Source organism: Trichosporon asahii (assembly GCF_000293215.1).
Source record: "Trichosporon asahii var. asahii CBS 2479 unplaced genomic scaffold scaffold00050, whole genome shotgun sequence".
In the NCBI taxonomy this organism is placed as follows: Eukaryota; Fungi; Basidiomycota; class Tremellomycetes; order Trichosporonales; family Trichosporonaceae; genus Trichosporon; species Trichosporon asahii.
Window position 1 is genome coordinate 1,420,850 of NW_014040874.1, and position 25,780 is coordinate 1,446,629.

At 59.9% G+C, this 25,780-nt stretch overlaps 6 protein-coding genes across 6 annotated transcripts; 4 read left to right on the forward strand and 2 right to left on the reverse strand.

The window, feature by feature from the left end:
• Positions 1 to 1,465: 1,465 nt before the first annotated feature.
• On the forward strand, positions 1,466 to 3,081 carry A1Q1_01722 (rho small monomeric GTPase; the record flags this gene model as incomplete). The annotated part of the gene is made up of 5 exons (XM_014324761.1): positions 1,466 to 1,513; positions 1,670 to 1,861; positions 1,914 to 2,315; positions 2,545 to 2,634; positions 2,698 to 3,081. The coding sequence occupies 5 exons, from the start codon at positions 1,466 to 1,468 to the stop codon at positions 3,079 to 3,081; spliced, it is 1,116 nt and encodes a 371-aa protein (XP_014180236.1).
• Positions 3,082 to 3,815: 734 nt separating this feature from the next.
• A1Q1_01723 (uncharacterized protein) lies at positions 3,816 to 8,840 on the reverse strand (the record flags this gene model as incomplete). The annotated part of the gene is made up of 17 exons (XM_014324762.1): positions 3,816 to 4,131; positions 4,411 to 5,078; positions 5,121 to 5,309; positions 5,383 to 5,547; positions 5,604 to 5,798; positions 5,852 to 5,964; positions 6,019 to 6,081; positions 6,157 to 6,284; positions 6,450 to 6,757; positions 6,802 to 7,068; positions 7,113 to 7,279; positions 7,332 to 7,548; positions 7,595 to 7,709; positions 7,751 to 7,905; positions 7,962 to 8,143; positions 8,192 to 8,412; positions 8,695 to 8,840. The coding sequence occupies 17 exons, from the start codon at positions 8,838 to 8,840 to the stop codon at positions 3,816 to 3,818; spliced, it is 3,615 nt and encodes a 1,204-aa protein (XP_014180237.1).
• Positions 8,841 to 9,023: 183 nt separating this feature from the next.
• Positions 9,024 to 9,568, forward strand: A1Q1_01724 (alpha DNA polymerase; the record flags this gene model as incomplete). The annotated part of the gene is made up of 2 exons (XM_014324763.1): positions 9,024 to 9,274; positions 9,313 to 9,568. The coding sequence occupies 2 exons, from the start codon at positions 9,024 to 9,026 to the stop codon at positions 9,566 to 9,568; spliced, it is 507 nt and encodes a 168-aa protein (XP_014180238.1).
• Positions 9,569 to 9,603: 35 nt separating this feature from the next.
• Positions 9,604 to 11,091, forward strand: A1Q1_01725 (alpha DNA polymerase; the record flags this gene model as incomplete). Its single annotated transcript, XM_014324764.1, has 1 exon — positions 9,604 to 11,091. The coding sequence occupies one exon, from the start codon at positions 9,604 to 9,606 to the stop codon at positions 11,089 to 11,091; it is 1,488 nt and encodes a 495-aa protein (XP_014180239.1).
• A 210-nt stretch (positions 11,092 to 11,301) lies between these two features.
• Positions 11,302 to 16,849, reverse strand: A1Q1_01726 (uncharacterized protein; the record flags this gene model as incomplete). The annotated part of the gene is made up of 12 exons (XM_014324765.1): positions 11,302 to 12,155; positions 12,199 to 12,472; positions 13,888 to 14,329; positions 14,375 to 14,492; positions 14,556 to 15,127; positions 15,175 to 15,265; positions 15,311 to 15,424; positions 15,462 to 15,756; positions 15,808 to 15,952; positions 16,000 to 16,240; positions 16,304 to 16,640; positions 16,778 to 16,849. 12 exons carry the CDS (start codon positions 16,847 to 16,849, stop codon positions 11,302 to 11,304), a joined length of 3,555 nt encoding a protein of 1,184 aa, XP_014180240.1.
• Positions 16,850 to 21,401: 4,552 nt separating this feature from the next.
• Positions 21,402 to 25,676, forward strand: A1Q1_01727 (uncharacterized protein; the record flags this gene model as incomplete). The annotated part of the gene is made up of 10 exons (XM_014324766.1): positions 21,402 to 21,466; positions 21,520 to 21,684; positions 21,814 to 22,334; positions 22,421 to 23,661; positions 23,712 to 23,841; positions 23,892 to 24,043; positions 24,365 to 24,418; positions 24,469 to 24,795; positions 24,855 to 25,284; positions 25,429 to 25,676. 10 exons carry the CDS (start codon positions 21,402 to 21,404, stop codon positions 25,674 to 25,676), a joined length of 3,333 nt encoding a protein of 1,110 aa, XP_014180241.1.
• Between the last annotated feature and the right edge of the window lie 104 nt (positions 25,677 to 25,780).

The following is a 25,780-nucleotide window of genomic DNA, read 5'->3' on the forward strand; positions in this document are numbered from 1 at the left end:
TGTATACCTGCGACTTGTACCGCGGCCCACTGAAGCAGGCAGGGAGGCAGCCAGGTATAAGGTAGGGAGGGTGGCAGGATGGTGATGCGGAATGGGGCGCACTGATTTGTGTGATCGACAGTGTCTGTGCACTCATCCAACCTTGCAGGTGACCATCCATTAGCCTCCCGTGACGACGCATGGAAGGGAAGATGGAGATGGCTCGCAAGAAATGTCTCATGGTGCAGTCATGCAGGTCATGGCCATCAGTGGGATCCAGGCACGCCATGTTTCAACGTCCGCACCATCCCCACCATGCACAGCCTGCTGCTGCCAGGCTGCTCATTCTCAAAACACTCTCTGCTCTTCGTCTTCTCAAGCCACCCTCCCACAACCACAGATCTCTTGACTGCACTGGATTCTGCAAAAAGACACCAGATCCATAAGACATAGCCTCGACCCGGTCTCATTGATCGACCGATCATTCCGCTGAAAGCAGTCTCGGTGTCTCTCTCGCACCGCAACGTCCGCCGAGGACACCCGGACCCTGGCCAACCCACACGCACCCAGACATTTCACACTGCCTTGGCACTCGACACTCCGCTCTCTGTGACTTTGATTTCTCAACTCTCCATCTCTCTCACTCTGTCTGTCTGTTCTCTTTGCTTTCTCTTCTCCTGTATATCTTCGTTTCGCATTCTATCAAAGACACCATCACCCCATTGCCCCCTTTACATACATACACATCATACACTGCTTCCCCCTTTCAACGCCCCCGCCCACGCCGCCCTCATCACTTTCCAACCCCCAGTAACGCCTGATCTCTCTCAACCGCTTCGACTTCTGCACACGCACACACCCAACCCTCCCCCACCACCTAGAACCACTCCCACACACCACCGCCTCTAGCCCATCATGTCCGGAACACGTCCCGTAAGTCCTTTCGCCTGCGCTGCATCGGAGGATCTCGCCGCTGACACCGCACCCGTACCTCCGTACCTCACAACGCACTCGCACCGTTCCTTGCTGCCCCGCCCCTTCCGACCGTCTCCTGCGTGTTTACTGCCTGCGCTGTACTCTGCTTCTCGACCACCTTGCTGCGGCCACTCCAACTCTGCTCCTACTCATGCGCGCACACTTCCCACCGCCCCTGCATATCCGGCGGACTGTCCACCCCGCATCATTGCTCGGCTCGCAACCGACAGATCCGACGAAAGCTCGTCATCGTGGGTGACGGAGCGGCAGGCAAGACGTCGCTGCTGAACGTGTTCGCTGTCGGCGAGTTCCCGCAAACATACGTGAGTTTCGTCTTTCGCTGGGCAACTGCGATAGTGGGCTGCATGGGCTGGCGACCGCTTAGGGCATCGGATCCGGACCCCCACGCAGTTTGCGTCCGTTGAGTGGGTGCCGTTCACACCTGCAAACTTAAGCTTCAGGCCAAGCACGAGCGTCTGCCGGCTAGCCGAGAGCCCATGAGCCCACACGCATGGCGTACCGAGCTGCTGGTATCCCAAGCGTTGTCGTCTGCATGTTTGTGTGTGTGGCACTTCTACACTGCAGACAGATGAATGGTGGGCTGGCCTCAATCCGGAGACCGAAGGGCTCGTTCAGTGGCCTAGCGGCCGATCGGCGACGCAGATTACAGCATAATGAGAGGCAGAAGAAGGGCATGGGCTGACGCACTCCCAAGGAACCGACCGTGTTCGACAACTACGTGACGGACATTGAGCTCGACGGCAAGCCGATCCAGCTCGCGCTCTGGGACACGGCAGGCCAGGAAGAGTACGAGCGTCTCCGGCCCCTGTCTTACAGCAAGGCGCACATCATCCTTATTGCATACTCGGTGGACACGCCTGACTCGCTCGACAACGTGACGCAGAAGGTGAGTTGCAGCAAAGCGTGCAGCGAGCAGTGTGCATGTGAGCCGCGTGCAGTGGCACGATGGAACGATGTGTACAACGCACGATGCGTGCACAGCATCCGGCAGCGAGCAGAGATCAGCCGGCACAGGCGGCGATCTGCGCGGCGTCCGCCGTTCCACTGGGGAATGCGGCGCCAGTGTGCGGGGATCGACGGCTGGCCAGATAAACCAGCCTTCCAGACTACCAGCGCCATTGTCCATCCCATGTGCTGTTCGCTGCATGTCTTGCGACTTGCAAAGCTGCAAAGCTACTTCCAGCCAAGTGCAACAAGCTAACCCTCAGTGGATCGAGGAAGTCCGAAACATCTGCGGGTCGTCTATACCCGTCATCCTTGTTGCGTGCAAGCGCGACCTGCGCGACAAGGCGATCGCGAATGGAACGTACAACCGGGACGAGTTCATCGATGAGGCTACGGTGAGTGCAACCTGCGAGCGAAGCGAGCTGGGCGAGAGTCGTCAGGGGGGTGTCACAAAGTGAGGGAAGTGTGGGTGGAATGAGAAGCGAAGGGAACAGCCATGGTCCGTGCATCGCATACACCGCTGGCGCCAGCATCGATGTCGTTCGGTCGTGCAGGCCAAAGCAGTCGTCAGTCGGTTTCGAAGCAGCCATGGGCGAGCTGCTGCTGCGCCTGACGTATGACAAGCCCAATCTGCGAACAAAGGGACCAGGGCGGTGGGTCGTGTGCATTTCAACAGAGGTGACCCAGGATTCTGGGTCGCAGAGTCTGGGTCGGGTGAGCCCGACGACAATCCTAAGCGAGGTGCATGTGACATGGGTCAGGGTGGACCCTGTCTAGGTTCTTGTGGCACATCCTCCTCCTCCACTCTACCATTCTCCTCAATCCTGTCCCCTTCCCCTCTCCTTCTCTCTCTCCACTTGTAAATCAGCACAGTCTCGCTCCGCTCGCCTCTTAACACCAAGGGCGATTCGCTCGCTCTGCTCGCTCGTCGCTAACGCCCAGGGCCGCGTCGTAGCCGAGCGTATCGGCGCCAAGGCGTTCCACGAAACCAGCGCGCTGCTGAACGAGGGCGTGCTCGAGGTCTTCGAGGCCGCAACAAGGGCGGCCATGACAGTCCGCGATGCGGGATACGGCGGGGTGGGCGAGTCAAAGCGCGAGAGGGAGTACAAGCGGCGCGAGAAGGAGGACAGGGGGGTTGGCAAGTGCTGTGTCATTTGTTAAGCCTGGCGAGCCGAAGGCGAGGCCGCGAGGCTGGTGTCCGTCCAGCCCGAGGCTCGGGTTCGAGCCAACTAAACGCGCGGCGCGAGGCCGGTGCTCGCCGAGCCCCGAGCCCGCATTTTCCCACCTATCTATCCCCTGCGGCCAGCCGCCAGCCGCTGCGCTGGTACCGCTGGTCACGACCCCGCCATTGACTTCATGTCGATGGTTGAAAGCTGTCATCCGCCCATCCGCCCACGACGGTGACGGCGGCACATTTCCTTGCCATAGACCCAGCGCCCCTGTCTGGCTCCGATACTCCGAGTACAGACCCTACACACCGTACAGACGTTTACAAGATAGCGATTATAGCGATCAGATCCAGACTTGCATTGAGATGTATACCTGCGACTTGTACCGCGGCCCACTGAAGCAGGCAGGGAGGCAGCCAGGTATAAGGTAGGGAGGGTGGCAGGATGGTGATGCGGAATGGGGCGCACTGATTTGTGTGATCGACAGTGTCTGTGCACTCATCCAACCTTGCAGGTGACCATCCATTAGCCTCGCTATTCAGACTGCTGAACTGACATTGAGGCCAGAAATATGCTCCAGCGTTACCAAAACTGTGGCGCTGATATGCACAGTGGGATCGAAATGCATTGTACAACTGAACATGACTGAACATGACTGAACACGGCTTGGCTTATTCTACGAGCTATTGCACGGGCACTGACGTGCCCTTCGGTGCATCTCGCCGCCTAGATGCCCACACGCTGCCTCTCCAGCGTGCTCTTCTGCGACGCGTCCCGGCTCACGCGCCAGTAGTACTCGAGCACGTCGTGAGCCGCGAGGCGCTGGAGGAAGCCTTCGTCGTGCGTGATGACGATGAGCTGGAAGTTTGCCTGGCGGCGCCGTTCGCGGATGATCTCGGCCAGACTCTCGGCGAGCGCATTGATGTTCTCCTGGTCCAGGTTTGTCGTCGGCTCGTCGAGCGCGAGCACGCCGCAGCCCTGCCCAAACGACTCGGCGAGCGCGAGGCGGATAATGATCGACGCGAGCACCTTTTGGCCCGCACTGCAACGGCCGCGCATGTCCAGCTCCACATCGTTCTTCACCATCACCACGCGGTAGTTGTAGCTCTTGCGCGCGGACGTGCTCGCCTCGTCGTGGTCGGACACGATGCGGATGCCGTCAATGTCTGTGGTCAGCTGCTACAGGTGATAGAAGCTCACCCGTCCCCTGGTACGTCTTGTTCCACAGATGGCCGATCGTGTCGTTGATCTCGTCCATCTTCAGCGAGTGGTACTTCAGGATCGCACTGAGGTCAGTTCGAGTGGTAATAACGCAACTCACTTGTCCAGTGCCTTGCCGTACTTGTCGAGATCGGCGTTGGCGTGCTCGCCCATCTTTGTCTTGATGAGCTGGTCAATGTACACCTTTTCAATGTCCCGGTACTCCGTCTTGAGCAGGTGCTCGGCCTTCTTCCGGTTCTCGGTCATCTGCAGCAGCACACCGCTCGCCAGCTGCCACTTGCCCTGCGCGTCCGTCTCCTCCTGTGAGAGCTCGGCGTACTTCTTGTTGAAGTCGCGACGCGCCTGCGCCGCACCTTCGATGTCAATGCTGGCGAGCTCTTTGTCGACCTCCTCGATCTTGGCCATCTCCCCGCGGTAGTCAATGTTCGACTTGATATTCTTACGCGTGCCAGACGCTCGCGAGATATCGTCGTTCAGGGCAGTAACTTGCTTGTCGATCGCAGCTCGGGTCGCTGATGTCGCCTCGATCTCCCGCCGCAGGTCATCTATCTGTGCTTCATTCTCGCGCAGCTTTCGGTCGTTCCCCTCCGAGATGTACGTTTGGCATGCGCGATTCTTGGACTCAAGCTGAGTCGCGCTGGAACGGTAACTGTCGACTTGCACGTTGGCGTCGTCCAGGGCGCTTTGGCGCTCGGCGCGGAATCGCTCCATGGCCTCGGTCTTCTCGCGCCAAGGCGCAAGGGCGGCTGCAGCGGCAGCATCGAGTTCCTGGGAGTAGGTCAGCACCTACAGAAAGCGACGAAACCCTACCTTCAGCTCGGCTTGGAGCTTTGACCTTTCTTCCTGCTGCTCCTTCAAAGCGAGCTCGTCCATGCGGCGCTTCTCTTGTTTCGTCCTGAGCTCAGCAAGCTTGAAAGACTTGCGGCTGATCTCCTCGCGAACAGTGTGCAGTGCGTTGCTCTTGAACTCCTTCTCGGAGGAAAGGGAGCTCTGCTCTCGCTGGAGGTTTTTGCTAGTTGTCAGCGGGATGATGCCTGTGGATGGCCTACATTTCATTCGAAAGCTTGTCAACCTCGCGCTGAACCTCTTCGACAGTCTTCACAGAGCCGGAGCCCTGCAGATCGCGCTCGAGACGTTGAACGTCGATCTTGAGATCCTTGATCTCACCAACTGTACGAGTGACAACTGTCGCTGCACTCCTCATGTTCTGCAGGTCACAGGTCGCGAGCTTGGCTTTCTGCACAACCTCCCTGGACTATTCGTCAGTTCATTTCTCGAGGAGAATTGACTCACCTCTTCCACTTCGGTCTGCACAGTCTCGAGCTTCGCGGACTCCTCCTTGATCTGGCGCTGCAGATCGGGGATTTCCTTCTCCTTCAGAAGCTTGGCTTGCGCAACAGAGGGCACGTGCTTGCGCAAGTTTGTCAACTCGGTCTGCCACTGCTCCAACTCCTCTTTGACCTCGTCCATGTTACCAGTCGAACAACGCTCAATGCGTGTGGCGATCTGAAGTCAGCTGTTGCGAAACCTCTGGAACTTACATATGCTTCAAAGTGAGGCTTCTCGTTGTCGTGAATTGCACGGTCACATCCCAGACACTTCTTCTTTGTTTTGCCCAGGTCCAGAATCTTCTTGTAGAACTTGACAGACGTCTCTGTGTCGGCGATCTCGCTGCGGGTTAATGGAGCTATAAGTACTTGTGACTCACTCTTGACGGATGTTGACCTCCGTCTCCGCCTCCTTGATGGCGTCCTCGATGGACGGCTGGCCGCTTTCCACGAGAGCGTCAGCGATGCTCTTTTCAAGACCTGTGCGTCAGCCACACGAAGGACGGAGCTTAACTCACGCGTCAGCTCGCCGGTTTTCGACTGGAGACTCTGTTTAGCAATATGGAGAGATGTCTGCAGCTGGGACAGTGTCCGGTTACTGGCAGCCGCCGTGGCCTCAGCCTCTTGCAACTCGCGCTCACGCCGTCTGCAACGTCAGCTAACGCTTGTTTGAGCAGCTCACCCTATGGCGACTGTCACGGTCTCCTCCATGGTCTCCGGCTTGATGTCGGAGCCAACGAGCTCTCTGAAGCGCGCCGAGTGATTGTTGACTCTGGGGATCAGCAATGGCGATTGTTTCTTCTCAACTCACGATGCATCAACCTGAGCCGTCTTGGACTCGATCTCCGTCCGCTTGATACTCAGCTGAGCTCGTGTATCGGCCTGCCGGTTCAGAGCCGACAGCTCGGCGTTGATCTTGTCCTTCTCCAGCTCCTTCTGGCGAATGGCAGCGCCACGCTCACGCATCTGATCATCGTACTTCGCATTCCTGATCTCCTCATCCAATCGGTCTCGCCGCTGCTCAGATGCCTCGAGATCGTTCGCAAGTACACTGATGTCTGCGTCAACCGAGCTGACTGAGTCGAAGGTCGCCTCCATGTGATGAATACGGCTGCTCAGCTGCGTCTAAACGTCAGAGAAGTCAAACCACAGCTGTATCTCACGATCTGGTCAAGCTTGCTCTGCTTAGTGGTGACGGCGGCTGTCTTGACACTGGACAGGTGATCGAGTTCCGCCTGCAGCTCACGTTCCTTGCGCACACCGTCCATCTGTATGCGCTTCAGATCAGACTCGGCCTTGCGGACAAGCTCCTGAAGCTTTTCGATGAAGTCAGCCACTTTTGTGTCCTCAAGCGGGCTGTAATCGAAGCCCGAGAAGTTATGCTGCTTCGCCAAGTTTCGGACGGCTGCCTCGCGCTCCTTCACATTCCGCTCGTAGTTCTGTGGTCAGCCTTCGAAGTTTCCAGATGGCATACCTTGCGGTTGGCCTGTAGCCCACCTTGCGTACTGATCAGATTGTTTTCGCGCCTCCGCAAGTCCCTCAGCGCATGGTCCTCCTTGTCACGCAGTTCCGTCTGCTTGTCGCGCTTAGACTCGATGGAATTCAAGTGGGCATCGAAGTTCTCATACTGACGCTTCAGATCTTCAATTGAGTCTTCATGTCAGATTCTGGTGACAATGCCTGTAAAGCTCACCATTGAGGATAGTCGTCCCCTCCAAAATCGTGTCTCGGTAGGATTCGTGCATCTTCTTCTCCTTCTCGAGCATAGTGACGTGCTCGAAGATGGTGTTGAAACTTGTCGCCTGCTGGGCAAACTCGAAGTTCTCCTCCTTGATACGCTGGTACACTTCGTTGAGACGCTCGACCTCGGTCTGCTTCGCATTCTCCTTGGCGATCATCTCCTCGATATCCTCCCTCATCTGCGTGGTGAGCTGGGTGCTGCCCCTCGAAGCTTACCGCATCCGCTCGGTTCTTGTCCTTCTTGAGATGGGTAAGTCTCTCATTCTCCACCTTGAGGTCCTGGGCACCTTGTTTCTTCAGCTGCTTGATGTTGTCCAACGCCTTAGTATACCTGGGGGATGGTCAGTCTTCCCCGCTCACGACAAAACTCACTTGGTCGCCTCGAAGATGTCGTCGAACTTCTTCTTGAGGGCGGCGGGCTCGGACAGAGGCCAGTTGGAGTCTTCCTGGTGGCAGAAGATGACGTTCTCGAGGATCGCCTTGGAGACACCGAGCAGGAGTGGAACTTCCTCGTCCATCTCGGAGCACTTGGTCGAGATCGTGTTGCGCTGGGAGGTCAGCCATGTCTAGGCGAGCACCTCACCTTGCCGTCGTTGCCGTCGGTCTTGGCAAGCAGTCCCTCCAGCGTTTTCATCGTCAGGCCACCTGTCTTCTTCGTCGTGACCTGGAGACTGCGGGTGACTGTCATACGCTGGCGGTTCACGTTCCAGAAGCGCAGGCGTACTTGAGCCTTCACTTCCTTCTCGTTCGCCATCTGATTGTCAGCTTGCAGTTGACAGTATTACGCTACCTTGGGGTCATGGACGAAAGCACCTCCTTTGGTGTTTGGGGGAAGGTCACCTGTCGTTGCATACTTGAGACATTCGATGATCGTCTGGTCGTCAGCTACCTCCACAACCTTTAAGCAGCTCACCGTCTTGCCACTGCCATTGTGACCAACGATGACGGTGAGAGGAGAGTAGAACTCGATGACTTGAACATGTTTGTCGTCGAAGGAGCGAATGCCACGGATGGCGAGCTTGTTGAGGGCAGCCCTGTAATGTCAGCTGAGATGGACAGAGAGCTGTACCAACATTCTGGCCTGGAAGGTGGAGGTTGCCCGACTCTATGTCCTCAGACGGGCAACACCTTCTCTCTGCTTGTTTGAAGTTGAGTGCGCAGCTCGTAAACGCAGAACCAAAGATGGAAGGTCTTGCTCCGAGGACAGCGATAAGCGCCAGATCCAGTTAGTCGAAGGAAAGGAATGCGTTCGAGATGATCTTGATGATGATGGTCGCGTGTTGCGACTTCTGGGCAGTCTGGAATGCGGGGCTCACCAGATCCAGTCAACCGAGCGGACATCCGGCCCCTCTCCGATGTTATTCATTTCCCCAAGTTGTGGCTGACATCGCGCAGCCGTTGACTTTCGCAACCACGTGAGCCTGACTCCGCGTCGCGACGCGTTAACGCGCCCTCCGCTCATGTTGACAATGTTCAGCGAGTAGACTGCTCTCACAACCACCAACCCAGCCAACCATGACGACCGCAGACGACGGAGCGCGCGCCGACCTCACAAGATGCTTCAAGGGTGCTGTCTCAGAGCACGAGGACGTCATGGCAGAGTGTAAGCTGCAAGCTTGCGCGTGAGCTGACAACAGGTCTGTCGATGCTCCGCATGTACTCGCTCTCGGCGCAGGACCTGTTCTTCAAGTACGAGGCGTTCCTGATGTCGCGGCCGAGCGGACTGAGGCAGAAGCTGTCCAAGTTCAACCTCGACGTCGCGCGCGAGCTGCGCAAGGAAATTCAGCGCGAGAGCCAGAGCAAGGCGAGCAAGGCTGCCAGTAGCGTCAACAACGGCGACACCAAGGTTGCCGGTGTGCGGCGGAAGAACGCGGCGGTCGCGGACCTCGGAGGATTGTGAGCTCTTTTACACTTGCACGCAAGCTGACAAGCAGCCTTGATGGCCTCTCGACGCCGGTGAAGAAGCGCAATGTCGCGACGCAACTGTCGAACACGAGCAACAATGCGAATGTGCCCTCGCCGTCTAGCATGAGCACGCCGCATCGTACGCCAACTGGCCCCATCCCGACAGCCAGCAGCTACCGCCCCTCTGGGCCGTCTCGACTCGCTGTTCCCGTCTCAACGCCGTTGGGCAAGGACGGTATCGCGCCCTCGAGCCCGGTATCAGGCGCTGAGTCGCCGAACGGGTAAGCTTTGTTGCCTACGGCCAAGCTGACCACAGAATGATGACGGCGACAACACAGCCGTTCCACGCGCGTGCTCAGCCGCACCACCTGCAGGAGACTCTGAACGGACACCTCTCCCCTGGTTCCGGTGTGCCAGCTGGCGTAGCCCGGCCGCGCGTCCAGCTCACGGCGACCGAGGACCCCAAAGCCTGGGACTATCGCTACATGTTCGAGAAGATGAGTGCGCGGTCCGAGGCGCTCGACGAGCAAATCGACACCTTCGCCTTCACGATCATGGACGCCTATGGGCTGACGGAGCTGGGCGATCCGCACGTGCCCGCCGAGGACGCGACGTACACGGTCGGCCGCATCCTCTCCCCGCCCACGGACAGCAACAAGGCGACGGTGGGCAGCCTGTACCTGCAGTCGAGCCGGCAGTTTGGCGGCGGCAACATTGTCCCCCTCCGCTTCAGCCCGGACGTCAAGGTCCGAGGCGGCGCGCCGGGTGTCCGAGGCTTCGGGCTGTTCCCCGGCTGCCTCGTGTGCGTGAAGGGACGGAACGGGGGCGGCGACGCCTACGTCGCGGACGAGGTGCTCATGCCGCCGGCGCAGATCCTCCCGTCGTCCCTGCCCGACGAGATCGTGCAGTACCAGCAGGGCGAGCGGCTGGGCGGCCTCCCGATGTCGATCTACTCCTGCGCCGGCCCATACACACTGGACAATAACCTGGAGTACGAGCCGCTGGACGCGCTGGTGGACGTGGTCTGCGACGAGCGCCCGGACGCGGTCATCATGCTCGGCCCGTTCGTCGACGCGCACCACCCCGCCATCGCCTCTGGCGCTCTGCGCCAGACCCCAGTCGAGCTGTTCCGGCAACAGATCGCCAGCCGCCTTGCCCGCATCAACGAGGAGTCCCCGGGCACGGTCGTGATCCTGATCCCGAGTGTGCGCGACCTGCTCTCGCGCCACGCCGCGTTTCCGCAGGCGATGCTGGAGCGCGACGGCCTCGGCCTGAGCAAGCGCGTCAAGGTGCTCCCGAACCCGTGCACCTTTTCGCTCAACGAGGTGGTCATCTCCACATCAAGCGTGGACACGCTCTTCCACCTGCGGCGCGAGGAGCTCTTCCAGCGCGCCGAGGAGGCGGAGCCGGACCCCTCTACGCCCGTCAACAGGAATCCGCAGGGCGACGCCATGGCCAACCTCGTGCGGCATGTGCTGGGGCAGAGGAGCTTCTACCCCCTCTTTCCCGCGCCGGAGGCGCTGGCGCACGAGGTCAATCTCGACGTCACGCACTGGGACCAGATGTCGCTCGGCGACACGGCGCCGGATGTGCTCATCCTGCCCAGCAAGTTGAGGCACTTTTCCAAGATTGTCGACGAGACGCTGGTTGTTAACCCCGGCCATTTGTCGCGCGCTAATGCGCCTGGCACCTTTGCCAAGATCACTGTCCATCCCTCATCTCCCGAGCGGCTGGAGCAGGTCGACGAGGAGGGATACACGACGCACGGGGTCGCGGAGCGCGCGAGGAGTGAGGTTTGGAGGATCTAAGCGGCCCCCGGGAAGGGGAAGAGAAGAAAAATGAGGTTCTTGGTTCGCAGTATATCCCATGTATTTGTTTCTGTTCGCATGAGTTCTAACTACCGTCTACTGACCCCTACAATACTATCTAGCACCGCGAAGCGCGAAACGCAAGCGCAAGTGCAAGGAAGCACTCACGGCTCGACCTCCGGTCTCGCCGCTCGCCGCTCGTCGCTACGCCTACACCTTAACCTCAGCCGGGAGCGGCTTCCCCTCCGCGCCGGCGATAGCGTTCCGGACACACAGGTCCGCCATGGCGTTCCTCGTGTCATAGTCCGCACTCCCCATGTGCGGAATGACGACGCACTTGGGGTGTTTCACGAGCCTGTGGTCCGGGCTAATGTTGGGCTCGCCCGTGATGACGTCGAGGCCGGCAGCGAAGATCTCGCCCTGGTCGAGGGCATCGGCGAGGTCGTCGCTGTTGACAATGGGGCCTCGGGCAGAGTTGACGAGCACTGCCGTCTTCTTCATCTTCTTCAGGAAGTCCTTGTTCACGAGGTCCTTCGTGCTCTCGTTCAGCGCACAGAGCACAATGACAATGTCCGACTTTTCGGCCAGCTCGTCCGCCTCCACGCGCGAGACGGAGGCGACCTTGCCGTCCCACTGTTTGCTGAAGTCGGCGTCGATCTCGGCCTGGTTCGGGCGCGCCTTCGAGCTCGTGTAGAGGATCTTGGGAGGCTGGTCCTTGTTCGTGAACGCCACGAGACGGTCGAGCGTCACTTGCGAGATGCGGCCGAAGCCCAGGAATCCGATCGTGAGGTTCGGGTGCCCGATCGAGGGACCGCACATGACGAACGGCGCCCAGGGGATCTGAGGCCATCGGCCCTCCTTCACGATCTCGATGCCCTCGCCCATCCGCCTCATGGCCATGAGGAGGAGCGCGATCGTGATGTCCGCCACGGCGTCGGAGAGCACGCCAGGCGTGTGCCCGATCTTGATGCCCTTCTTGTTCGCGAGCGGGACGTCGATGTGGTCTGGTATCAGCCGACCAAGTCCGACGAAGGAGGACCAGGGCCGCGGGACGATCGCGTCAACTGCATGAGATGACGAGCGCCGCACAACCCTGACCACACTCACCAAAGCCAACAGAGAACGTCGAGATACACTTAACCCCCGGCCCGCACGCGTCGATAAACTCCTTGTCAACCTTGTCGCTCGCCTGGCCGTGCATGATGCACGCGGCCGCAACCTCGGGGTCCTTGAGGTGCTCGAGGACCCAGGAGCGTTCCGGCGCCGCGTCCTCGGGGTTCACGATGAGCTCGAACGGCGACGCCTCGAGCTTGGCCATGGCCTCGGGGCCGACGTTGCGGGTGCTGGGGTCAGCCTGGAAATCTCTGGCTGTTTCGGGGAGCTAGACATGGCATGATACGGCAGGGAGTAGGGGGGTAGGAGAGCAGGGAGTCGCGAGGAAGGTCAACCGGAGCCCCAACGCCTTGCAGACAGGGCTACAGGCGACGCAGTTCTGCCGCCTAGACTCAACAGCACACCAAGAACGCCATCAGCACTAACATTCACCCGGCTGTTGGGCCCAGAATGAAGCTTGGCTGCGCGCTAGGCTCCGAGTCGATCTCCTCGCCTCCCCTTGGCACCTCGGCCCATTCTGTCTCCCCGCTCGCCGTCCTCAATTCCCCACATCTTTGTGCCCCTCGCAATATCGGTGCGTGCTGGCGGGGATGGCACCGACGAAACGGAGCTGTCACCGCCGGCACCTTCCCCGCCATCCTAGCTTCGGGTGTGTGGGAGGGATGATCCCGGGGCAAGACCACCACGATCTGTGAGGTGCGGGACGCTCGCTGCGCTCGGCGCTCGCGTTAGAGCCCACTCACATGAGAATCTTCTGCGGCATGCTTCTTCGTGCTGTCGTGTGCAAGAGTCGGCGGAACATGTGGTTGTTGCAAGAACTAGCTGGCTATCCGGTAGTGCATGGTCAGTGGGCACGCCAGGGTCCTTGTCCTCCACCTGGGAACTGGGGGGACCGTCATTTACCGCCCAGTCAACGCCGGTCGCGCCGGTTGGCCGGGCCGGAGGACCCGGAGTTGGTCAATCCGATTGATCGGAGTCTACCCCGCCCACCTCGCCCCAAGGAGATCTGGCTTGCGGCTCGTTTGCGGCTATGGACTGAGATAGCACCGGGTGAACCACTTCTGAAGCACTGATGCTGATGCGCTGATGCTGCGCATACGACAAGATTCTTACGAGTTACATCTTAGGTTGTATGTGTATAGAAGTAGTGCTAGTGTTACGGTTACGGGTATGACTGTTTATTGACTTATGAAGAACGGTGAGGAGAGAGAAAACTGTAAATCACGACAAGTTGTACACGAGATGCGAGCCGTCAAACGTTCCGTTCGGATCGTGTGTCTGGAACAGGTTCGCCATCTGCTCGACATCGAACGAGTACGAGTTGACGTCAAAGCCATCGTACGTCTGGAACCAGCCCGGGAGGGGCACCTCGCCGGCGGCGTTGAAGCCAGAGAACAGGTTCGCCTGCTGCTGCTGGATGAACTGTTGTTGTTGTTGCTGTTGCTGCGTCATTGGCTGAGGCGGCATGCGCTGCTGGCCCTGCTGTTGCTGGACCTGCGGCTGCTGGCCCGGCATCTGCTGAGACTGCTGCTGGGGTTGAGGCTGCTGCAGCGGCTGGGGCTGGGGTGGCACAAACTGCTGCTGCTGCTGCGGCTGCTGTTGCTGGGCTTGCGGCTGCTGCACGGGCGGAACCTGGTGCATGGCCGCTCCAGATCCCTGCATCGGGCTCGGCATGGGGCTAACCGTGTTCGAGAGCCCGTTAGGCGTTCCGTTCGGGTTAACGCGAGGGTTCGGGGACATCTTGACGCGCGCGCTGCCCGTGACCGGCTGCGACGCTGATCGGTGCTGCCCAGCCGCGGCTGTTCCGAGCTTCTGGTTCGACTGCGGCACCTGTTGCGCCGAGGTAGCCGCGGGAGAAGTCTGGCTGCCTGCCGAGTGCAGCGATCCGGTCTGCGACGGAGTCGGTGTCGCCAGTGCCTCGGCAACCACAGGGGAAGTGAGGGACGAGATAGACTTGCGGCGAGCAGCCTTGATTCCGTACTCGGCATCGAAGATGAGGTCATGTGTCGGCACGAGCCGGACCTGGTCGTCTGCCAGCTTGGCAACCTGCTCCTTGAATGTCTCGACGAGCTTGAGGTGCCTAACAGCGAGAGGATGACGCTGGGCGTACAGCACATGGGCACGGCTGAGTCGTCAGCTCAAGCGTCCAACTTGGTAAGCTGGTACTCACTGGAACTCCTGCACCTCGGCCTCGAACACATTAGACGCAACGTGGTTGTTGGACAGCCTAGCGGAATTGATGAAGCGCAAGAGGCATCTAGTCGCTTGGCCCCAGATGAACGAATTGACTGGCGGAAGTAGCGTCACTGGGCGTTAGTGGCTCCCCAAACGTCACCTAGTAGTGAGCTCACAATCGTAGCTGGTCGCCTGCAGGTCAAACAGCAGCGACAGAATGGCGCGGACCGCGGACAGAATCATCTTGGCGGCTTCGTCATTCCAGGTCAAGTGCGTAATCAGGGCTTGGCCGAGGTTCAGAACACAGGCGTGCGTTAGAGAGATAGCCGTGAACAGGTCGGCATCGATTGCCTCGCCACCGTCCCTCGTGGGCTGCATAGGCCGGCGCAGCTGCGGAGGGAAGCTCATTCGGAAGGTGTTAATGTCCATCATGAGCCGTCGGAGTTCCGGGTCGGAGAGGTAGCGGGCGTACGTGTGCGTGTCCTGCGTGTATCGTCGGATGAAGGTGCTGGTTTCGCCATACAGTCGCATAGCCTTGATCAGAAGATTGAGGCTGTCCATGTGCTGCGGCGGGTGTTCAGAGTAGAAGTCTGGAGACTTGAAGCTCTGAACGCCGACCAGACCGTCGTGAGAAGAGGTGTCGTAGATGTGCTGAATGACGGGCATCTCCACCGAGATCTCGTTGTCGGCAACGGCGGTCGGCCAGGCGGTGCCGCAGGTCGACATTCTCTCCACGTAGTAGGTCAGCCTGTATCGTTAGCTCAATCGCCTGCCGGCTCCAACCGAACTACTCACCACCACGTCCTGTCCTGCTCCGCTTGCTCAAGGGCCGACTGTGCAGGTGCGACGAGCACAGGGTTGTGCAGGAGGGAGTCACGCTCTTTCACTAGGAACAGTCAGCGATGCCACGGGGTGCCTGAGAAAGACGTACAGGACGAGAGGTGCAGGTACTGAGGAAGGGCCATGCGAACGGCACAGGCAGATTCCATGAAGACATCAGTGAACCATCCGTTGGCGAAATCCATCTGCACGGCGAGCGTCAGGGCTGTGCGGTCAGCGGCTGTCTCGAAGGTGTGGCTTACATTGCACTCCAGCCAAGATGTCACCACTGTTGACGGCGTCTCCCACTCCCTGCAGGCATCGTCGGCGATGCCACATCTGGAATCGTGTGAGAGCGTTCGACTGGTCGACAATCTGCCCGCCCATTACCGAGATGAAGGGGATGGAACGCATGGAAGACTCCATGTTGAGGTCGTGCTCCGGGTGGAGGGTCTCGCTGGCCTTCGTGCCCACAGGGAAGTACTCGCGCGAGGCTACGGTTTCGGGTGAGAGGAAAGGAGCCGTAATCGCCAGAATGCCGTGCAACACCATTGTATTCTGAGGGATGCGTCAGCGAACTGATCTTCCGCCCCTGACTTGTCAACATACCGGGAAGTTTGGATGCCATGGGGGAAGCTGCAGGGAGCTGAACAAGTGTGCGCGGTTGAACATCTTTGGGACCGTAGGCACACGGTCGAAGAAAACGTTGACGACATGGTCGACCACCGCAGGGGAGGGCAGATTCTGAGGCCAGCTGACCGTTAGCATGCACCGATACGCATTTGGATCAGGCCCACTCACTCAGGCCAGATGAGCCCTCCGCTGAAGGTAGGCTTGGTCTCCGGAGCTCGGGAAGGAAGGCGACTTCCACTGGCTTCACCAGCTGAGCCATTCGGGTGAACCGGACTGTTGAACTGGTTGGAGGCAAACGTGCTCGGGTAGATTACGGACGGTCCAGGCTGGAAAGGTTGACCTGTGCCAGTCATACCAAGACCATTGATCGGCTCAGTGATGACTGGTGTCTGGTTGTATGGCTCTTGGTCTTCGATGAGTAAGCTTATGATCTTTTCCGCCGGATGTCCAGCTGTGTTTCAGTGACACTCACAGAGGTTGTCATGGTCTTGTTCCTCATAGCTCTGTGACAATGTCGGAATCTGACCTTGAGATCCATGCGGCTGAGATGGTCCCGCTTGCGAGAGATTCTGCTGCTGTTGTTGCTGAGACTGGGGCTGCTGTTGGTCCTGCCAAGGCTGCTGGAAGCCGTCTTGGGGAGCCTCCAACTCGTGCATCTTGCGTCTCTTGTTCTCTCGTTTCCGAAGTGTCCGTGCAGATGGGTCACGTATCTCGTCCCAGGTACACGGTTCCGGCGGTTCATACTTGATCGGACCTCGTTGACGGGGCTTGCGACAGTTGCCACAGGTGGGACGCATCGCATCGCATTTCTGGTAACTGTCAGCAGTGCGTCCTCGCAGAGAAAGCGAGGTCGACGTCGGGACGTAGGGTCCGCTTGAGTGGGACAGCCCTAAAAGCGGGGAAACCGGTCGAGGTGAAGGGGAAAGGTGGAGGCAAAGCAACGTACCAGTTTTCTTCGCCTGCACTGATGGCAGGCGGCATTGCGTGCAAGGACGCGATGGGGGTCGCCGTCCTGCATGTTGGGCGGGGCGTCAAACTGGTCGGAAGACACGATGAAGAGTTGTGGTGGTGGGCGATGTTGGGGCAAAAGGGGCAACTGAGAGTTGTACTAATGTGGTAGAATTGAGCTCGGACTGAAGGAGGCGTGCGCGTGAGCAGGACGTGACCAACTTGGGCTTGAACCGAGCAGGCGGCTGGCAACTGAAGAATGGAGTATTGGTGACGGGCAGTCGAGCCGGGGGGGAAGCGGGGGACGACAGCGATCGATGGGATGACGATGGCGGCAGAGGGTTGGGAGGGTGAGGGGCGGTGTGTGTATGTGTGTGTGGGGGTGCGTGTGTGAGAGTTGGCTGACACGATACGAGTATGTGTGGGGAAGACAAAAGGATGAGAAGACGAGTCGCGGGCAGATGGATGGTGTTGGTTGAATGAATAACCGGTGGTGAGGGGTGAATGTGAGCAGGCACGGGTGTGGACGGTGGCACGGCGGTAGGGCGGCACGGGTGCACGGCACGGCGGGGCGGGGGCGGGGTGGCCTGGGTCTGGGTGCGGCTGCAGTGGTGCGGTGAGCGGTGGTGGTGTGCGTGTGTGTGTGTGTGCCCAGTGCTTGGGTCCCAGTTGAGGGCTGGCTGCTGGCTGTAGGCTACAGGCGGTGGACAATAATGAACCGTGTCTGGACGTAATCTGGGAACTGGGAGCTGGATAAACTTGGGGGCGGCTTTGTCGCGCTTGCCAGGCTTGACGAATGGCCCGACTGGCCGACTGCTGGTCAGATGGACAGCTCGTCACCAGGTCGCAGAGATAGGTTCAGGACCAGGACCGACCAGAAACAAGATCAGGACCAAACCAGAGCCTAAGTCGCAAGTGCACAGGAGGGGTCGACTAGCTCGCAACGATCCAAGGAATCAGCAGGAGCGCTGGTACGCTGGTACTGGCGCCGGTAACTTAGCGTGTGATACGGAGCCTGAGGGAGGCTGAGGCTGAGGACCGTGAGGGTGAGGGACGGGGGTTGAGGGGTGAGGGAGAGGGAGAGGGAGAGGGAGAGGGGGCTTTGAGGGCATTGAGGGCCGAGAGGGTGGGGGGTGCGGAGACGCCAGGGTGTGGGTGCGCGTGCCGTGCCGTGTGCTGTGCAGTTGAGCGAGCGGGCCAGACGGCACACCTCCTTGACAAGGGCGGAGGGCACGAGGGCAGAGGACCCGAGGACGGCGGAGCAGAAAGCGAGTGGTGTCCGAGGACGCAGCGGCAGGCGACGGCAGGCGTCGACCAGCTTACGAAGACCCGAAGACCTAGACCGGGACTGGATGATTCAGATTCACGGCTGACGAAGTCGTTCCGTTCCACACAACGCGTTCACCACACAGATGCGAGGCAAACGGCCAGAGGGTCCGTGGCCCAACCGCCCCCCAAACAGCCAGGAATACATACAAAGCGCCCACTGCCTGCTGCGGACTGCCGACTGCCCACTGCATGATACCAGCGTCACACCGCTCGCGAGCAGGCGGCTGCTTGAGGACAAGGTGGGGAACAGTGGCCAAAAGAGGTTGCGAGGGCGGGGGCATCAGAGCAGAGGAGGTGGTCCAGCTGACTTGCAGGCAGGGGAGCAGAGGGAGACAAGGTGCGGGGCAAGGGTCACCACCCATCGCACGCTCTGGGAACGCCTGCCTTCCCTGCTAGCGCCCTTCCCTTTCCCCAGCCCAACAGGGTTCACCGGATCGACGCAACGGGACCTGGGCCACGACCATTTTGGCTCGCTAGCTCGCTAGCCTCACTCTTCACATTATTGCTACTCTCAACCCCGCCCTCCACACACTGTACACACGTCCACACTGACATTCATCTCACTCTGTACCTGCACTACCACGCCGCTGCACATTCATCCTGCAACCTTGGCACCGCTCTCCGCTCTTGGCTTTCCGCCACTCCGTCGCCGGCATCGTCCTCCCTTCTCTTCCTTCCTTGACGTTGACTACTCTCCACTGACAGCACGCCGTTCTTGCCTCTTGGGAACCTGCTTTCCGCCGCCGCCGCCACCGTAAGACGACTCTGATGACGTGCCTGCTCCTTCACCCAATCAGTTCCTCGCCCTGGATGTTTGCCTTCCCTGACTGCCTTGAATGCCTTTCCCCCTTGCGTTCTTCCCTGTGCCATTTGGTCTCATTCAACCGTAATTCTGTAATCAGCCAGTGCTCTCCAGAGCGCTCGAGAGGGATCTCCAAGCCGTCTTCTTGCACTCTGACCTCCACCTCTCGCTTCTGATACGACTTCTATGATCTAGCCTCTCTCGGCATCTCGCCTTCTCTCGGATCTCGGAGCCCTCTCAGACATCCCAAGACAACGCTGCCCAAGGCGCGCGCGTCGTCAAACTGCGGGGAAGCCGCGGTCCTGGGCAAATGATCTTCCACTCAGTCAGGTGCTATCAAACCTCCGGCCGTGTATACCAGATCATCCGACGTGATATGATGGATATACCTCCATATCCAGACCCACCCCGCGTATCTGCCAGCTAACAGCAGCAAGCTGCCTCGCAACGGGAGTCCCATCCCATGTCCAACGTCCTGACCCAGGTCCTCGGCATGGTCGTTGTCAATCCCGGCCCGCAACCTCGGGACAGGAGCTCGCTGTCGACGGCAGGCAGGGCGGGGACGCAGACGCCGTGATGTCTGTTCGCATTCCAGCTCGTGTTTCATGCTAGCTCGCTGCCGCCGGCGGGGCGTCGCTTACCGCTAGTGCTGAACATGATCCTATAATCAAGCAACCCGTCGCAGTGGCGGGGCACTTTGGTGCTAAACGCCGCGTGCCGGCTGTACTGAGAGCTGCGGATCCTGACCCTCACCCCACCGAGGGAGCCCACTGTTTCTGTTGAATGCTCAAGACCACTAGAAATCCCTCTGCTCGGCATGCTCGGGAGAAGCGAAGATTAGAAGGACACCTGACTGCGCGGCTGATTAGGGTGGTGCCGGCATCAACAGGACCGTCCTCCGCGACTAAGACCTGACCTTAGTAATAGCGTCCTTCGAAGAACTGTTCCGAGGGTAAATATCAGGAAGATCTGCGCTGCACTGCCAAGCGAATAAAAAAGTACTCCGCAGCCGGGCAAACGGCACGTTCGGCGCGTACGGCGAAGTCGGACAGCATGCTGCGGCACAGTATCACATCGACACGGCGCCGCACGACCGCGCAGCGGTGTTGCTATATTCAACGCCCAGCTGTCTCAGACGACAGCAGGTCCACTATCTGCAAGTAGTGCGTGGAAGTGCGGATTGCGGAATACCGCGGCTGACCTGATCCTCTTTAGGATCGAGTGACCTTATCAGTGTGGCAGCCACGCTAGATGGTGTGCACCCTCGGAGCTCTGTTCGCTCCCAGCTGACATGACCGAGCTGATGTTCTTTTCTTCTCTCCTTTATTGCCCCCACTCTTAGCCCGTGCACGCGGCAAGCCACGACGCGTGCATGTTCCATGCCGACATGGCGAAAGCGAGTGCGCGGAGCAAAGCAGATTATCAGCCAACGTAGATCGTCGCGTATCGAGACCTCCTTTGAGCATCCTTTGGCCAAGCGAGGGGGATGGAATGAAGCGCGACGTCTGCCCTGCCGCGCGTCGACATCAGCCTAAAGTGGGGTCCACCTCGGATCCATGCATCGGGTGCAAAGAGGTTGTCACGTACCGTGGACCAAGTGTCTCGGCCCGCCGATCTTGGCAACGAGCAACTAAGCCGTGCCGCAGAGGTGCATGAAGTCGACTCGTCGTGGATCCACGACAAACCAGTGCGATCGCACGCCGTATGCATACTCCATACCGTAAAACTTTCTTCTGGCCAGACAAGTCCGATCCATGTGCTGCATCGGCCCATTGCTGCGCTGCTGCGTACCCCGGGGCCGACGACACCGACGACGAAAGCGACGACTCGATAAACACTAACTTCGTTGGAACGGACAGACGACGCCTTCTCTGGAGTGCGACGCTGACGGAAAAACGCACACTAAGCCTTGAGGCTCGCGAGATAGTCCAGAATCTCCACATTCAAGGTGATGTCACACCGCGAAAAGGCAGTCAATTAAGAGGTTGCGTAAAGGTATTGCCCGGGCCTGGTTCCTGGCCTACTCGAGGCAGATGCTGCCTCTGCTCTGGATTGACAGAGCGGAGGGCCATCGAGGACAGTGGACAGGCGGGCGGCGACGCGGAGGCCGTGCCGGCCGCTCGGCGCCCGCCCTGCGCAGATACAAACAGATAATCACCCAGAGTAGCAAGACAACCGCAGGTCCATACAGAATCCATCAGAAGGCACTCGGTGGTGCGGCTATCGTGAAGGAAGCTCACTGTGCGTGTCAGCATCCGCCGCCGCACTCGTCTGTCGTGCATGTCCTGCATACCGCGCCATCCGCCACTTGGCCACTTGGAGAGATCTGACATGCAAGCCCAGTGTACCAGCTGCGTACCAGTGGCGCACCCACCTGTTCCACCCTTGCGTGTCTTGTCTCTCCCTGCAACTCTCGGCGCGACCGCTCATTCGCTGGGCTAGAGATCTGCCAGGAGCCACTAGGGGTGGTGCATCAGCCAGTGATTCAGGCATGCTCCAGCCCGACCCTGCACGAAGCTTACCGCACCCTTTGATCCTTTTGCACGCGCCTGTCAGGTCTGTCTGTCCTCCTTTTCTCATCTCGCTGATTGCTGATGAGCGATGCAAAGGGCGACGGCGAGGAACCGAAAGTTGGTCGTCGATGGCGCTTTTGCTTCCGTGCCTGGTTCCTCATGCCGTCACCTGGGCGAGGGCAGGGCCATGAGTCCAAGCCATGGTTTCAAATGCCCAAGTTCAAACGCCGGTGTCAACAATGACCCTCCACCAATCACACGGTGGGTGCTGTTCCTCAACCACGCGCAATTCCAAAACAATAGCCCAGGCGATTATCTCTGGCCACCATTCAACTGATACCACAATCAACGACCACGCGCGCGACATCTCGACACACCACCTGTCTGCAGTCGACATCGTCCCGCCATGTCACGACATCAGCACCCGCTGAAGTCCGTGGCCGCCCATGCTTCTCCGGCAGGAAGCAGCAGCGCCGGCGCCGATGCTCGCAACACCCTCGCCTACGACCAGCTCACGCCCGGTACCGACTTCCCCACGGGCCAGCTGACGGGCAGCCTCAAGCTGCTCTACACGCCCAAGCCAGAGGAAGATGAACTCCACTTGGATTTTGCAATCAAGGTCAAGCTGGCCGCATCCTCGGACTATGTCCAGTCCAAGCAGCACCGGCGCACCATCATGGTCCGCTTTATCCTTCTTCCTTCCCCGTCTGACGATGCCGCCCTCGTTGCCCAAGCCAGAGACGCAAACTATGATCTCCTCAAGCGCAGCCTAGGATCGACGCTCACTGTCGACTGCGCCGGCGCCAAGGTCCTCGGGCGAGGCGAGATGGGCGACCGCACACCTGTGGTCAAGATTCGGGCGACCGGCAGTAGGGTCGTAACTGTTGACGGAATCCGTCATGAATTTCTCAGTACGTTCCGGCCATTATCTACCTCCACTCACGCGTCTCCCGGAATCCCTTCCATCTGATGAAACCGTACTGACGAGCTTGTGCAGAATGCGAACGTCCGAAGCCCTCTTCCAGATCGCGCGCAGACGACTGGTTCTCTCCGTCGCCTGCACCAAGTGTACCGAGTGCTCCGCCAATGCACCCGACGACCGCCGCCCAGACAGAGTTGACGCGAGGTGACGTAACCCGTCATGGCGGCGCTGTTCCTGCGATGCGTCCACTTTCGGCAGTCCCCCAGTTTACAATTAGGAGTGAGATTAAGGCTGTCCACGCTGCTGGGCATGCATCCGCATCCACTTCCGCACCGCGCGGAAGTGAGCGGCGCTCGCCTTTGCGGCCGCTCCCCGCCCCGGCTCCGACTCCGGCTCCGGCGCTAGCAGCAGGGGAAGCTGCTGTGGATACGTCTGCGTCCATTCACACTGTGGCCCAGAATACCACGGACACTGTTCGGGACCCTCGCACTACAGTCAACCTGTCGTCCCACGGTCCCGGCTCTGTGGCACCACCTCATGCTCCGGCGTCTCCGCCGTTCAGGCCGCTCCTCCCGTCGCCGAGCACTGTGCTGTCCTCCCGCCCCGAGACGGTTGATACGCCTCCCAGCAGCATGGAACTCGCCAAGGGCGAGAGCGGCAAGGCCAAGCTTAACCTTGATCCGGCGGCGGGAGAAAGTGTCACCAGGGCGAGTACCAGGGAAGGACAACTTGGGTGGAGCTCGCCAGGAACGCGGCCGACCGAAATGAGCGAAAACAGCGAAATTGAGGACAGCTATTTCCCCGATAAGCAACTCTCGGCTATAGAGATGGAGGCTAAGCGGCGTACTCTGCTTGCTGCTGCATCTGCTGCAGGAGGTGCGGAAGGTGCGGAGGTGCAGACTGAGCGCGGTGTCTCGGACTCCACCGCGGCCATCGCTCGCCGCCCTGATGCAGCTGCAGCAGCACAGGTAGAGTCTCGGAGTGTGGCGCCTGCACCTGCACTCCAGCAGCGGGTACGTCTCCGACCGACAGATGGCGCCATACTGCATGAGCCACATCCGCAGCGCGCGAAGCGTCCACGCGACGACGAGGAGTCACCTGCCCACGCCGGACAGAAGAAGACTCGTATCGACCACGGGGAACAGCACCATGTGCAGCCAGCTGCTCCTTTGGATCCGCGTCGCGAGGCGGAGACGAGGGCGGCGGCAGAGGCCAGCGCACTTCGCATGCGCCAGGCACAGCTCCGGGAGGCGGAGGCGGCGCTGGCCCAGCGGCGCGCAGATGCCGAGGTGCTTCACCGCGGCCTGCAAGTGCATGTGAGTGGCACTTTTAAGCTTACCCACTGTGATCCCAGCGGTTCAACCAGTTGTCAGCTGACTTCCAGGGCCGATCGATTCCCAGAACATATGTGACGCTGCGTGAGGCGGCGTCGCGCTCGTCCGCCAACGTTGCCGCCGTCATCGTCGACGTCAAGGGCATGCGAATCACCCCAACAGGTACATATTCCTGTCTCTCCTGTGGTAATTGCAACTGACACAAGGTACAGGAGACCGAAGCCTAACGGTCGTGATTGCCGACCCTTCGTCGCACACGCAGGGCAATGCGTCGGAGGACATGGTCGTCACGCTGTTCCGCAAGACGGAGGCGCCGCTGCATCTCCTGAGCGCCGGCATGCCGATTCTCTTCCGGGCACTCAAGGTTCGTATCCTGGTATCCAGGCGTGGCATGCCGCGTGCCGTGCTCTGCCGTGTCGTGCCGCGCTCCTCGGCGGAATGATTCAGCACGCTGACCTCAGATCACGACGTACAACAACAAAGCCAAGGGGCAGATGTACTCGAACGGGTCTTGTGTGCTGTACGCTTTGCGCGAGGGCGAGGTCGTCACGACAGGCACGAGCGGCGAGGGGCTCTCGCCGCAAGAGGTCGAGCGCCTGCAGCAGCTGCAGCAGTGGTGGGCCGATAATGGCGAGGCACCCTCACGACGAATGCGGCAGTTGGCGACTCGAACCGGGGGCGGCAGGACGTCGAGCTGGGCTCGATCAAGGAGGCTCAGTACTTCCAACTGACGGGCAAGGTGAGCTTTTTCGCAACCTCCCTAGCTAACAGCAGATCCTCGACATGCAGCTGAACACACGTGGCGGCAATTTCCCAAAGTACGAGCTGTACATTGCCGACGGGACCGTGTCGGGCGACGAGGTGCGCGACTTCCACGGCGTCGGAACGCGATACCCCTGGCTCCCCCGCGGCTCCATCTTCACGCTCGCCGTGCAGAACGACCCCGTCGGGCCCGCCTTTGCGCCGGGCCAGATCGTGCGCTTCCCCAACGTCCGCGTGAAGCGGTATGCGGGGCAGCTCGAGCTCATTTGGTCCGACAAGGTCACGCTGCAGCAGGAGCGGGACGGGTGGAAGTCGCGCCGCCACTTCCTCGTGCCGGCTGGTGATGAGCGGGCAGTCATTATCGAGAAGTAAGCTTCAGTTCTGACACGAAGCTGACCACCAGACGCCTGAAGGATTGGAAGAAGGGAAAAGTGCCCGACGGCCAAGCCGACCCGCGGTACATGCCTCAGTACGAGCCAGAGGAAGTCAAGCGCGAGCCCGAACGCGAACCAGAGCGCGTGATCGCTACACACCTGAAGACGACCCACACCGATCCGATCCTGCACCAGCCCAGTCCCTCGCTGAAGAACTTGAGGGAGAATCTGACCGTGCCGAACCGATATCGGATCCTGGTCCGTGTGCGCGAACTCGTCGGCCGGGGCGCAAGGGGCAGCAAGGCCGATGACCTCGCCGTGCTCTGGTGTCGCAAGTGCAGTCGCGCTATTCCGGATACGTACTGCAAGAGCTGCGAGGATACGGGCTACAGACACGCCGAGGTGCGGTGGCAGTTTGTGCTCCTGCTCGAGGACGAGGTGGGCGGGCAGCTCGTGGTCGTCATGAGTGGTGAGTTGGGGCTGGGGCCGCCAGGCCACAGCCCATCCCTTTCTTTTCTTCCCCCGCTCCATTTACGTACTCTTCCCCGCTCGCAACCCCCAGAGCCGGAACGATGAGGCAATAGCTACGAAGGCATCAAAAGCTGACCTCCAGACCCACAAGCATCCCGTATCCTACCGCCCCTACCCTCCCTCGCCCACGAGTCCAGCTCGGGGATAGGCAAACTGCGCGCGACTGCCATTCCAGCCCTAAGACCAAAGGTCGAGAATATCCTCCAAGGGGCCATGTTTGATGGCGCGCGCACGCGGCCGTGGATCGACATGACGCTTGAGAGCTATGTCGTCAATGTGCAGGAGGGAGAGGTCGTTGCGTGGCGCGTGTTTGGGATGGAGACGGTGTAGACGGAGTAGGCCTGACAGCCGAAGGCTGGAGGGCCGTGGCTCCAGAGTGCTGATGCCGCCTCATAGCCTAGTCCAGCCTCAAACTGCAAGGGCAGAGAGCAGTC